Source organism: Erithacus rubecula (assembly GCF_903797595.1).
Source record: "Erithacus rubecula genome assembly, chromosome: 4".
Classification (NCBI taxonomy): domain Eukaryota; kingdom Metazoa; phylum Chordata; class Aves; order Passeriformes; family Muscicapidae; genus Erithacus; species Erithacus rubecula.
This window is the reverse complement of record NC_136686.1, coordinates 24,435,837-24,450,450: the sequence shown is the minus strand read 5'-3', so window position 1 is coordinate 24,450,450 and position 14,614 is coordinate 24,435,837. Positions and strand designations below refer to the sequence as shown.

General features: G+C 36.3%; 1 protein-coding gene across 1 annotated transcript; it reads left to right on the top strand.

Moving 5' to 3' along the window:
- The first annotated feature begins 357 nt into the window (after positions 1-357).
- MGAT4C (MGAT4 family member C) lies at positions 358-9,704 on the top strand. The gene is made up of 3 exons (XM_079304122.1): positions 358-505; positions 4,716-4,863; positions 6,683-9,704. The coding sequence occupies exons 1-3, from the start codon at positions 365-367 to the stop codon at positions 7,837-7,839; spliced, it is 1,446 nt and encodes a 481-aa protein (XP_079160248.1). The 5' UTR covers positions 358-364; the 3' UTR covers positions 7,840-9,704.
- Positions 9,705-14,614: the final 4,910 nt, after the last annotated feature.

Below are 14,614 nucleotides of genomic sequence, written 5' to 3'. Positions count from 1 at the left end.
ACAATGCTCAACATCATCTCTAGCCACCAAGTTGGGATCTGACAGTTAGGCATAACTAACTAAATTGTTTAAACTGACACTGCCACAGTGACATCATAAACCCGCTTTAAAATGGGTGTGACAGTAGGTATGTGTTTTTTCTTTACTGACACAAAAAAAAAAAAAAAAAGCTTAGCTTGTAGCTGAGATTGTATATTAAACATGAAGATGACAATGATTAAATTAAATTAATGCTCTCTGAAAGTGCAGTCTATGTATGTTTGAAGTGATTTGATACCTATGAAGGTAAGTTTAGCTGTTGTCATTCTTATCAGGTGGACCATTTTTGTAATAGTGTGGTTTTATTCATAGGTGACACTACTGTATGCAGTTCTTCATGAGGCACTACTTGAAATATTTTGATAAAATGAGATGCTTGCGGAAACGATCAGCAGTGTCGTTCTTGGGAATCCTTGTTGTTTGCTTGCTGTTCATGAACTTGTACATTGAGGACGGTTATGTTTTGGTAAGTCGAGAAGAAGTGATCCTGGAAAAACAAAATAGTAAAATACCCCTAGTAAAACAGTAAATTGCTGAGGATAAACTACATCTGAACTATTTGTGTAAGCTAAGGTCTTGTTTTACAGTATACACTGCAAATTTCACCTCTAAATACTGCATTAAATGCTATTATAGAAATAAAATTATAAAAGAAAATTTGCAGTCATTCCATCTACTGTAAGCTCCTTGCATAAATAATTTCATTTTAGTGATTTATTTTGTGGTTTTCTTACTTTTTGCAAGTCAGATTTTAGTCTAACAGGTTCAGTGCTACAGCATTAAAAATTAGACAAATAAAATCTAACGTAAGTTTATGCTTTTGAAAAAAATGTGGAAATATTTTTGTTAAGAATTTCAACAAATAACCTACTAACATAACATAACATAACATAACATAACATAACATAACATAACATAACATAACATAACATAACATAACATAACATAACATACCTCTATGCTTTATTTGTAAACTAGGGGGGTTTCAGTGCTGAATGACAAGTGAGTCCTGGAGACTCGATTAATGCATTGATTTTCTAATTCTTTGGATATTGGACTGGTATCAGTAAAAGAACACAGTGGTTGAAAAACTGGATCTTGAAAATAGTAAAATGACTAAACTGAAACTGTTATATTGTGATATGACTAGATAGTGCTGTCTTTATCTTGTAAGTATGGATTTTCCAATATTTTGAATGGTGAATTCTGATTTCACTTGCATCTAAAAAGAAACATAATACTGCATCAAAAGTGTAATACACAAGTAGTAAAATCCTTACATTATTTATCAGAACCTATATATACATTCCTAATTATTTTAATATAAATATTATAATTATAAAATTACTTGTAAGAGTATTGTAAATATTTACAATATTAGTATTACACTATTACTTTCTTAAGCTATTGAAAAGATAGCCCATGCCTGTACAATGTTACTCCATTACAGACATTTCTTGGTTATGATTAAATTTGACCTGGCTTATCACTTTTTTTTCCTAGTGGCATTTTCCCTAATGCTTCTTCTCTGTTCACTAATTGTTTCAAAGTCCCCCAGATGTTTCTGAAAGTGCTTTTATTATCATTGCTAATGGTGTTCCTCTTGGCTTGTTTTAGAAATCTTTTCCTGTCCTATTTGCCAGCTTCCCAGATGGCTCCATGTCTTATTCTTAATTTGCTCTTTCCTTCCACCTCTTTTATAAATTCATTCTCTTTCACTGCTTCTCTCATCACAGCTCTGGCATGTTTGCACTCGTGGAACTCTCAGCCAAGTCTCTTCCCAAGTCTCCTGAGAATTCTTCCAGGTCTCTTGATACCTTTATGGTCCTTCAAGTGTTTTTCAAGTGTGTTAGGATGTTGACCTTTTAGCTTATTTATTTAGTTTTATTCTCAAATTTCCTGACCCTGTCTGACAGCTCCAAACACACCATGTCTGGTGTCTTTTGTCTGCTGAGGTAAAAAATGAGCAATTTCAGTGTTTGTGGTGAAGAGAAATATACTTGGGGAAAGCTTTTGAGGACAGCAGGCTACCCAGTTTCCCTCAGAGAGTGAAAATCTGAAAATCCTCAGAGCCCCAAATACTCTGTGAATTACAGCCAGTGTCCTGCTGGACTATCTTCTAAAGGTAACTGGTAAAAGGAAAACAATTGACCCAGAGTTCCTCCTCCCAGTCTTAGGCAGCAGGCTGTGCAAGGGGTTGTGGTGCTGGTGTCTCTGGCACCAGGTGTAATACAAGTGGTCTTTTTAAAAAAATTCGAATATTAAAATTACATTAATTTTGGTAAACCTTAAGAAAGGAGAAGACAAACTTTCTGGTTTTTCTCAAAGGGTCTCACATATCCAGAGAATCTCTTCACTTTTTTCTGCTGGGCATTTTCTGGAGAAGTGGAAAGTAAGGTCCCATGTGGCAAAATAGCTGAAATATTTTGGGTAGAGGGTATGCAGTTATGGAGTGTTGATACATGTGTATTAGAAAAGCAGTTTAAGGTACTTCATCTGCAGCATATGTACTACATTTGATCGAGCATTTCGAAGACATACTAAGCTAAAATATACCAGGTATCACAATATGCACAGGGGAATTTCATACCTATTCAGAGTTGTAAGTAGATTGTAAGTGAAGCATGTGTTCTGCACTCTTCTAAGAATACTAATCACTATTTTGGCACTATGCAAAGAATAGCACTATGGTATTTGATACAGCATCCTTAGCAGAGCAAAGAGCAGAAAGGGGGGAGAACTATGGCACTTCACTTGATGGCACCCACATGAAACTCCCAGCAAACATTGAAATGTAAGTTAGAGATTAGCTAACAGATGAAAGCCAAACCCATTGTAGAAAAAGCTGGAGAAGAAAACCAAGGTAGAGTTAATCAAGCTCCTCAACTTCACTGACCTCTACATAGTATTCAGAGATAGGAAAAGCAGATTTAAATCTTTTGAAAAAAAGAAGCAAAAAAACCAGATTTCAGTTTGGCTCGTCATTAAACAAAAGAATGAGATAGCAACTATTAAAAAGAAATATTAGACAAAAAAGGTGTTTATTAAAGAGGGGGAGAAAAGGAAAATTGTTACGGTCAGTTTAGATATTTTGCTTGTTAAAATCAAAATATTTTCTTCTGAATTTGTCTATTTCTAAGCATTTTATGTAGCAAAATCTTGGCAGAAAAAATTTCCATTCCAAAACCGTATGAAACAAGGAATATGACTCCATGACACAATGTTTTGATATTAAAGAAAGGGTTTTGAAAAAATAGGGTTTTTGTACCAGCCTTTTTTCTTTACCATCTGACATTTTTCATGGAAAATCTCCTGAAATGTTGGTGTATTTTCTTTTTATATCATTGAGTTACATTTTAATCTTGAGCCTGATCATCAAACTTCATCTCATAATTTATGAACAAATGCAAAGTGGCACATAAGCACTAGAGAGAAATTACTCAAGAGACACTGAAGATCAAGAGAGCATAAAAGTGCAGGTAGATGCCCCTGGATGTCTGCCAAAGATCTTTACTAAGCTCAGAATTGCATTATTTAATACTTCTATGCAAGAAACACAACAAACTATAAATGAATGCAAGATCAGTTTACAGAAATATTTCTTTGTGCTGAAAAATATAACTTTGACACATTTTTTAATATTTATGCCATTTAATATGTGTGCTGTTTACTGTTTCAATGGTGTTCTTCCTAGTAGCAGTACTATCACTGCACAATGCTCCCATTTAATGACAGATCCAGAAGTTTTAGTGCATTAACATACTGCATATATCAGAAGAAACAAACTCATTCATACATGTGCCTGCTATCGGACTAAAATCAAACCAGATAAATTAAATAAGCATTCCTACTTTTAAATTCAGTCTTCACAAACTTAGATATTTTCCCTTTTCTTGAGAACAGATTTTCCCTGAGGCCCAAGTGATCTTATGGATAGAGCACTACTGATGAAGCCACTCTTTCCCTTCTGCACCTTTACTATGACTAGGGAATCCTCTTGGAAGAAAAGGTCTGAAGAAGGAGGCAGGAAGAGGAGGCGTGGTGATAAATGTACCTTTTGATTATGCCATCAAAAAGTGTTCTCCAAATTCAGAGAAACTTTTACTGTTTGCTTGATCACATGCATTTCTTTTCATCACAAACTTGAGTCGAAGCTTCTCAAAAAATTGTCAAGATGAGCCAGATGCCAGGATCTAGATTTGTCTTTCCTTTCTAGTAGTTTTGGTAGATTTTTTAATCACTGAAGATATTTTTTAAAAATCTTCCCCATTTCTACATCTGTAAAAATTATCTTATCTGTTGCTAAGTGATGTTTTCTTATCCCACTTTTGAATACTGCAGCACTTTTTGGCCAATTTATTGTTTTCTAACTTTTCAAAGTTTTATGCAAAGTATTTTTTTTCCTTTTCCTTTTACTGTAATCTGAAGGTTTATGTTAGATTTTCTGTAGCAAATATGTATGATATTCACTATTGCTTGTTGGTTTGGGGGGTTTTGTTTGTTTGGCTTTTTTTTGTTTTAAATGAGGTGACATGAACATGTTTCATGAAAGCTGAAACTGAAAAATGTTTTCCTTGGAAACCTGCCTGTCCATGTTTCCTCTCTAGCTTGCATTCACAAATGTGTTTTTCTCTGTCTCTCTCTCTTTTTTGTTACTTTTGTTTTCCAACTAATAGGAAGGGGACAAGCAGTTAATCAGAGAAACAGCCACACACCAGCTCAACCCAGAGCGTTATGTTCACAGTTTTAAAGATTTGTCTAATTTCTCAGGATCTATAAACATTTCCTATCGTTACCTAGCTGGCACACCTTTGCCAAGGAAAAGTAAGTAACTGCAATTTGAATGCTGCAAAATGAGGTAATTTTAAAAAGGCGTGAAATCCATATAATCCCTGTGATATTTCTATGCAAGGGGGCTGAGTTAAGCAGTGACAGTCTCCAGATAGTCTCCAGATAGGTAGTGGGACAGACCATTCTTGAGTGGCTGCTAGTCCAAACCTAGCAGTGGTTACCCCACAGCCTGACTGTCTTCTGGCCAACTCCGTGACCAACTTGTAGATATCCTGCAGGCAGCCCCTGGATGGTGTGTGTGAGCATAATTCCATGGATCTCCCCCCAGGCAAGAGGAAGATGATTTAGAAAGCAGAAGCAAGGCATGTGCTGGTGGTGTTCTGCAACCATCCTCTGAGACCATACTGTCATTCTCTGTATAACTGGTAAATCAAATCTTAAGTATGCTTGGCATCACATGGATACACCCTTCAGGTCCACTATTTTGCTGACCCAGGAGCTGCAAATGAACCTCCTTTCTTCACTGGCTGTGCTAAAAAGGGATCTGGATTGTGCTATTATTGGGTCAGTAAAGGAGGATTCTTCTCACAGCCATCTGCAGATGGACTATTTAGTTATTTTTACTTCAGACGTAGTTCAAGACTTCCCTCTGAAAGTGAAATACAATCATACCTAGGCAGGTGTCCTCTGGGTTCCAAACCAACCATTTCCCATACACAAACAAGGCTAGAAGTCCAAGCCCAGAAGGTAAAATAAAATAATTTGTGAGCTGTAGAAAGCTATAAAGTTTGTTCAAATTAGATTTGAAAAATCTGGGTCTCTGTAGGCAGCGTAAATGACTTCTGGGGATTATACTTCACTGTACAACTTCATTTTGAGCAAACTTAAACCTCAAGGGAAACCCTGAATCACAATCAGAGCAGTCTTTTACAAATGACTATATTTTAAGGAAATGGGGGTAGGTTAAACTTAAGTACACCCTATCAATTACAAAGTCTTAACATTTTTTACATCAGAAGTTAGAAAAATAGAGATATATTACCAAATATCTGAAAAAAAAAATCTTGATTTGGAATGCTGGTAAAAAATGCTATAGCAGTGACGACAAGACAGCAGAGATTAAATTTCTTGTTTTATAAGACATATCTCTGTCTAGAAAGAATGTAACAGCATTCAAAATTATTTGTACAAGCAAGTACAAAAGCTCTATTATAAAATAATGCATAAATGGTATTTGCCAAGAGAGTATTTCCTGTAAAATGCTTAATGAGTCCTGGAAGAGGGTAAGAAGAAAAACTCCTAGCAAGGAAAAACTGGACAAATTCACCTAAAAATGAACACTCTGAGAAATAATTATCCATGCAAAATTCATAAAACTCTAAAATTATGCATAGATGGAAGTAGACTTTTAGAGGGATTAAATTTATAAAAGTGCTGCATTTAGTAGTTCCTTGCTTTCAAAATATGGTGTGAATAATCCCCTCATAATCCCCTTTATTTTAGCAGATTTACAGCTTTATCATTGTATATATGGTTTTGTCTACAAGGCATAAATGTACACACTGCTTTGCCATTTGCCCAAAGTAGCCCAATGTGCTTGCAGTAAACAAGTGAATGTTTAACACAATAGTGTCCATACATCTATTTGCTCGCAGTATCATACATCCTAATGAAAAGGCAATAAAGGTCTTTCAATTTTATTTGTGGTTTAATAAATTCATATATCAAATTTCCCAGTCTTCACCATTCATGAGATTTATTTAATATAAGCAGAACTCTGGAGAATATTTTTGTGATGAAATTGCTTCTAATATCAGATACTCAGTTTCTATTTGAATTGTTTTTTGTACAGGGTATCTTACAATTGGACTATCCTCCGTAAAACGGAAAAAGGGAAACTACTTGCTTGAGACCATCAAGTCCATATTTGAGCAGTCAAGCTATGAAGAACTCAAAGAAATTGCAGTGGTAGTACAGCTGGCAGATTTTGACTCAGCCTGGTGCGAGGGGATGGTCCAGGATATTTCACAGAAATTTGCACACCATATAATTGCGGGCAGATTAATAGTTATTCACGTCCCTGAGGATTACTATCCTGTATTGGATGGCCTTAAGAGAAATTACAATGACCCCGAGGACCGTGTGAAGTTTCGATCAAAACAAAATGTAGATTATGCTTTCCTCCTAAACTTTTGTGCTAACCTTTCTGACTATTATGTGATGCTGGAAGACGACGTTCGCTGCTCAAAGAATTTTTTGACTGCTGTTAAGAAAGTAATTACCTCACGAGAAGGATCCTACTGGGTGACGTTGGAATTCTCCAAGCTGGGGTACATCGGAAAGCTTTACCATTCTCATGACCTACCACGCCTGGCCCATTTTCTATTAATGTTTTACCAAGAAATGCCTTGTGATTGGCTGCTCATCCACTTTCGTGGGCTGTTAGCTCAAAAGGAAGTGATACGTTTTAAGCCATCTCTCTTCCAGCACATGGGATACTACTCATCTTACAAAGGAGCTGAAAATAAGTTAAAGGATGATGACTTTGAAGAGGAATCCTTTGATATCCCTGACAACCCACCTGCAAACTTGCACACCAATATGAATGTATTTGAAAACTATGAGGCAAGCAAGGCTTACAGCAGCATTGATGAGTACTTCTGGGGCAAGGCTCCTTCTACTGGAGACTTCTATGGGATTGTATTTGAAAAGCCCATTAAAATCAGTAAAATTAAAGTTGTCACTGGAACTGAAGATCGCCAAAATGACATTTTACATCATGGGGCCCTGGAAGTAGGTGAAAAGATTGTAGGCAGTAAAAAAGGAAGACAATGTACGACTTACTTGAGACTAGGGGAGTTCAAAAATGGGAATTTTGAGATAACAGATGTAGAGCACAAAGTTCTGTTTGATATTAACTGCATGAGAATACTTGTTACTAAAAGTCAAAAAGAATGGCTGATCATTAGGAGCATTAGTGTCTGGACTTCTCAAACACCAAACCAATAAAGCAAGACCAACTGAGGAGGTACAATGTGCATACAATCAACTGGGTCACAACTGGTGCCACTCCCCAGGAAAACAGACACTTCCAGCTCTTCACTAGAGACACAGAATATCTGGGGAAATCACAAAACAAGTAAAAGCAATTTATTTTTTACCAGTTTGGTCAGGCAATATACAAACATTTATTTGTTGAAAATTTTGAATTTTATAGAAATCAAAAGGTTCTCAAACCTCTCTTCAGATCTCTAAACCCTTTTTTATTATTATTTCTCTGTTAGAGAGATTTTGTGGACTATACAGAACAAAAAAAGAATCCCATCTTATAATTGCCAAAAGATTTAAATCTATGACCCTTATGTTGAGGAAAGAAATTGGATTGCACCTTATGCACATAAAAATTTAAAATCTTACAGTAGTATGCGTTTGTACTGTAGTTGGTAATGTGTTTCTTTTCCAGGCAGTTGTGACAAGGTGATCTGTCCTGAAACAGACAGTTTACGTTCGAGCACTGTAAGAAAATAATGTGGCTAGTCATTGCAACTTCTTGTCAAAAGGGAATGTATAAAATTATAAATCTGACATGAAAATTATGTAAAAAATAGATAATTGCATCTGTTATTCTGTCTCAACAAATATCCTTTGTGCTTTTTCCTGGGTCCTTTCACTGAAATAAGCATCACTTGGATTCTATATTACCTAAGGGACCAATTTGCTTTCCTTACTGGCTCAAATTGCCTCACACCAAGCAAGCCTTCTGCTTAAGTACCAATGTCAGTATCAAACACAGGTACCTCAAGAGCAGCACTGTTCTCTTAGAGACACAACAGATCTCAGCTTCAACATTTTCTGTTCCTTCATGATATGGAGTACTCCTCCTGAGAAATTTGCAGATAGCTGAATACTACAGCATGGTTTCAAAGGATTGTCACACCTTCCATATCTACATGTTCAGTTCATGCATGATACAAATGCAAAGGTTAATTATTTGGGAGTGAATGTAATCTCCAGTCAGTTCTGGATGATCTGTAGTCAATAGAACAGACACAAAATGAAGAATCCTGATATACAATGAAAAATTAATATGTTTCTGAATTAGGTTTTTTGGGGTGTTTTGGGTTTTTTTTTGAGTTTTCTAATTCTGATTTTATTAGTATTGTAGACATCTTCCCACTGTCTCTGGTTATTTCCTATTATTCCTATTTCCTATATTTTGCCTGGCTCTAAACAACAAGCAAAAAAGTTCCTGCAGTCCACATGACTTCAGTGTTATTCTAGGCTTCTAGGGCATCACACAGGGAGGCTGTATAGCATATGATTTACACTAAATGTATGCATTTAGATTAACAGAATCTATGGAGTTTTTTTCCTCTAATAAATTCCCTAGGTTGTCTCAGTAGACACACTGAGAAACACATGAGTAGCAAATGTTACAGAGATGAACATTGTGTTGTCCATCTCATGAATACTGTGCTTATGTGATTAGGGGTTTTAGTTAAACCTGGAAGGCAAGAATTAAATTTCAAGAATGCTTGCACTGACAGAGTGAACTAGCTACTGGGTGAGTACATACAAACCTAACATAGCTATTTCAGAAGGATTTTTTTTTAAATCCACAAAAAACATCAATACAATTGATTTTCCTGGTTCATAAATCTGGATAAATTTGAGTCCAGCTTTGGCAAACCACCCAATACAGGGATAACGTATATTGTGAAATAAATTTTCTGATATATTCTTCTACATAACTCAGAAAAACATCTTTTTTCTCAAAAAAAAGTTTTTGCTTCTATGTTCCTTCATGCACAACTAAATCTCTGTGTTTTTATATACATGTCTTCAATAAAATAGATTAAAGGTGACAGAGATGTCTTCCACTAGATCAGGTTGTACAGAACCACATCCAGACCAGTATTGAACACCTCCAGGGATGGTGCACCCACAACTCCTCTGGACAACCTGTTCTGGTGCCTTGTTGTCACAAGAACATTTCTTCCCAATATCTATTCTAAACCTACTTTCTTTCAGTTTCAAGCCACTCCCCTTTGTCCTGCCACTACATGGCCAGGTAAAAAGTCCTTCTCCAGGACTCTTGTAGGCTCCCTGTAGTACTAGAAGGTGCTATAAGGTCTCCACACAGCCTTCTGTTCTGCAGCTGAACACCCCCAACTCTGAGCCTTCTCTCATAGCAGAGGTGCTCCAGCCCTCTGATCATCTTTGTAGTTCTCCTTTGTATCCACTTGATCATTTGATCATTAACTTATGATTCATTAACTTTCCTTGATCTCTAACTATTGGGGCCAAAACAAACATTACTAGGTTAATGAACCAGGAACTTTTACTTTTATTCAGAAATGCAATATGTCTGAACATTCTTCTAAATTAGAATTGAAAATATACTCAATCCCAAGATTTCAAAATACTCTTGTAATCAAAAAAATAGACAATGTGAATGGCTAGCACAAGTGAAATGCTCTCAACATAAGCCTAAGCAATCTAAATGGTATTTTTGAATTACAAGCTGAACAAAACTAGTTTCTTTTCAAAATAACACTAGTAATGAGTCTCATTTTTGGCCTAATGGCTTAGCAGGAAGATCTCTCATCTGGTTGTTACCAATCACAGGAGATCAAACCCACAAATGCCCTCAGAGAAAGCTTTCCTTGGTTGTGACTACTGGTAAGTGCTAAAAATGAGAGGTAGGCACCATTCTTCCTGTTTAATTTGGCCTAACTTTGAAGAAATAATTAACACTACACTTACTCCAGGAGATTCTAGAATTCAGTTGTGAAACAAATGTTTTGAGTACTCACTGTAGGGCATTGATCTTCTCCATCACTGGACACACATTTTATCTATCACATTCACATGAAAAATGTTACCAGGTTTTGGAAGAAAAAAAAAAGCCATAAAATCTATGATAATCAGTTTTCAGGAAGATTTCAAAAAGATATATTTGAAGATATGGGTTTTTTTCATGTGTTAGGAAAGGTGATTGTCTTCAAGGACACGGAAAATATTTAATCAAGATTTGTACCTTCACTAGTGCTTTACAAAGCTTGACTGGTTTTTTTTCCACTAATTAGCAGTATTACAAAACTCCAGTCTTTTGTGTGTTCAGTTGATTCTGCTAGTGTGTGTTTCCTGGCTTCATTTATGGACTGAACTGAATCAATATTTTCATACCAAAATGAATCACAGAATCACAGACAAGCTGATTTAGAAGACAACCAAAAGGATCACCTTGCCCAGCCCTTAGCCCTGCACAGGACATCCCAAGAAGGCACATGGTGATGTGCCTGAGAGCATTGTACAAATGTTCCTTGAACTCTATCAGGCTTGGTGCTGTGAAGACTTCCCTGGGCAACCTGTGCCAGTTCCCAGCCATCCTCTGGGGTGCACTCTCTGCTTTTTAATATCTTAATATATTTGTTATATTGTGGCCCAAAACTGCTCAGAGGACTTGAGGTGAGGCTGTCCCAGGTGAGCGCAGAGCAGGACAATCCCCTCCCTTGCCCAGCTGTGATGCTGTGCCTGATACCCCCAGGACAGGGCTGGCCCTCCTGGCTGCCAGGACACTGCCAGCTTGTGTTGAACTTGCCACTGACCATAACCCCCAGGTCCCTTTCCACAGCTCTGCTTTCCAGCATCCCACTCCCCATCTGTCCATACATCCAGGGTTGCCCCATCTCAGGTGCAGAATCCAGCACTTGTCCTTTTGAACAAGGTTGGTCATTGCTCACCTCTCTAAGTTTTTGAGGTCTCTCTGTAGGGCCTTTCTGAAAGTTGACAGTTCCTCCCAATTTTGTGTCATCTGCAAACTCACTTGGTATCCCTCTCAGCCCTGCATTTCAAGTCATTTCTGAAGGTGTTGAAGAGCATAAGGTTGAGAATGAGCCCTGTGGAACCCCACTAGTGACAGGATCCCAGTCCAATGTCACCCCATTCACTGTAACCCTTTGTGCCAGAACTGTGACCCAGTTGCTAACCCATCACATGATGTGTTTCTTCTAGCTGTATGCTGGAAATTTTTTCCAGAAGAATCCTGTGAGACACACTATCAAAAACTTGGTTGAAATCTGAAAAGATCACATTACCTGGCTTCCCTTGCTCAGTTAGGTGGGTTACCTTGTCATAAAGGGAAATCAGGTTTGTTAAGCTGGACTTCCTCCCATGAAGCTGTACTGGCTGTGACCAATGACTGAGTTGTCTTTCAGGTGTTTCTCACCTGAATAACCATCATAACATGACCAGGCACTGAAATGAGACTGAGACACCTGTACTTTCCACAATTACTGAAAATATTGCACTTCCGTCTTTACAGTGATGCATCTGTTCTGGGTTTTTTGACATATATTAACACCGTTTGGGATTGCTCATTGTGTAACATAGGGAGTTCTTGGGAAATAAAATACTATTCACTGCAAATTAAAAGAAGAAATTTCCCTTACTGCAGAATAAATAAACCCAGCACATTACAATTTTCAGGAAAACCAGTTTTAGAATATTTAAGATAACTACCATGATAAAAGTAATTCACTAAGGTTCTATAAAAATGTGATATTTTTAGATCAATCTTCTAACATGGTGCTCTGTTTTACTCTGCTCAGTATTCTCCTATGTAAGACACTAATGTTTTTGCTTTTATAAAAGGACATTGGAAACTTGTTCATTATTGAATTATTGAATATTAAATAAAAAGCAAACTATGACACCTTAGAGATGATTTTATTCTGGAAGCTTATTAATTAAAATAACAAACCACATAGTTAACTGTCTTATAAACTGTAAATAACATCAGTTTTCACTGTGAAGCATTTCAGAGAATCTGAAATGGAAATAATAATTCTTACTGCTCTCTGGTTAAATTTTCAGTTCTGTTAGGCTACATTTAAATAAGTATTAAATTATGACTTGCAATGCAGATCATGTGTCACGAGTTCTAGCAGTGTCATAGCCTCAAATGGTAAAATACAGTATTTTGTTAAAACAAGTGGAAAATACATATGTATCATAATGAAAGCAAATTATATTATTTTTATGTCATATGCTATATACCCAGACAAATTTATTGGAACATCTCCACCACTCCATCAGTTTTTCAGATAAAACAAAGAAGGGGCTTAATCTTTGTTTTACAACCTTAGTCCTTGGAGGCAAAAATTATTAAATTTCTACTCCCTTTAATCAAAACTATATTGACCTATATATCGTAGAAAACTCAAAGGGTGATTTTGCAAAATAATTATATATATATATACATACAGAAATATTTGTCTTAATGTCTTCATTTTAGTTTTAGCAACCCTGGAAGACTGAAATGAAGATATTCTCCAAATAGGTGTATTTTGGTACCTTCAGATGACCTTCTCCAATATCTTGCCTCTTTTACAAGTTTTGTCAGAGCAAATACTTACTGTGTCACCCAGGTATGCATGACCTTTGGCAGAACAGACAGCCAGGCAAAGCAAGGCTATATTCCTGCTTTTGCTATAAAAGAAGAGAAACAGGATCATATCCAGAGTCATCCCACTGTACCACGTTTGTCTAAGATCTGGTTCCTTCTATTTGAGTCCTTCGTAATGGTGGGAGGCCATGCAAGAGGTTTGTTCTGCACATTTATGTCCTAGATAATTAGAGATACAGATCTATTTTCGTATTATTACATATAATGCATATAAATCCAGATAAAGCTACATGATACATAGTAACTTTTACAGATAATTTGCTATCAGCAGTGCTTCTTCCCAGAAGGGATGTTCAGTGTCTCCCTCATAAATACTGTCTTGCAATGAGAATAATTTGTTGAGCCTTAAAAAAATGAATATGTATCTCCATCTCAAGCCAAATAATTATTTATTGCATGTTAATTTAACAATGAAATTAAGTACAGAGAAAGATTAATTTCAATACCATATCCATAATAGTAGTCTGCTGATAAATTACCACTAAATTGAATTGGCATCTGAGCAGATATAAACCATTTTTCTAGATGTTTTTCAACTACCTACTACTGTTCTCAAGTAAAATTCCACTTTGTTCTGATAGTTGCAAAAAGGTTTTTAAAATTCCATGTAGAACTTGAAAGTACTTAAATAGGATAATATTGCTGATTAAATCACTTGCCAGTCCTTTGCTGAGCTTATGCAAGAATTTCACATTTAGCAGGTAAAACTGAATATCAAAAGCTGATGTTCATTTCCTCTCTTCAGTTAAATAGCTGACTTCCTTCTTTATTGCTATTTAGCCATTAATGTTGGTTTTACCAGACTGAAGTCTTTGGAGCAACAAATTTGGAGCTTTTTTTCTTTAGTATACCATGCACCACAGACAGCAGAGATCAAAAGGTATAAGTTAAACCTTTTCACCAGCCGTTGCTGCTACTGAAAGTCCCTTTCTGTGTTCTCATGCCACCTGGGATATTTCAGTTCATTTGCAACTTTAGAATCTATTCTATTTTCATGTTATGTTTCTACCAGTGCACAAAGCCATTCCCTTCTTCTCTCTTTAATTTCAATACTGCATAAATGAATATCATCTTGGGTGAGTATTGCCAAACCACTTTCACCTCCGTTCAGGAAATGGGGATGGTTACTGCCATTTATTTCTCAGAATTACTTCCTGCTTTTGGCCATTGCTCACTACATTTAAATGCCACATAGAAGCATGCTCTAATGAGACACCCTTTTAAAAGAGACATACTAATTCTTTTTCTGCCATATAACTCTAAGAGTGCACTATCTGATTGTGTCAAAATTATATGCACACCTTTTCACCTCCA

Excerpts from the sequence above, each read along its gene's own strand:
- MGAT4C (XM_079304122.1), top strand. The coding sequence starts at position 365 with ATGCAGTTCTTCATGAGGCACTACTTGAAATATTTTGATAAAATGAGA. Across the intron at positions 506-4,715 it reads TTGAGGACGGTTATGTTTTG|GAAGGGGACAAGCAGTTAAT; the intron begins GTAAGTCGAGAA and ends TCCAACTAATAG. Across the intron at positions 4,864-6,682 it reads CACACCTTTGCCAAGGAAAA|GGTATCTTACAATTGGACTA; the intron begins GTAAGTAACTGC and ends TTTTTTGTACAG.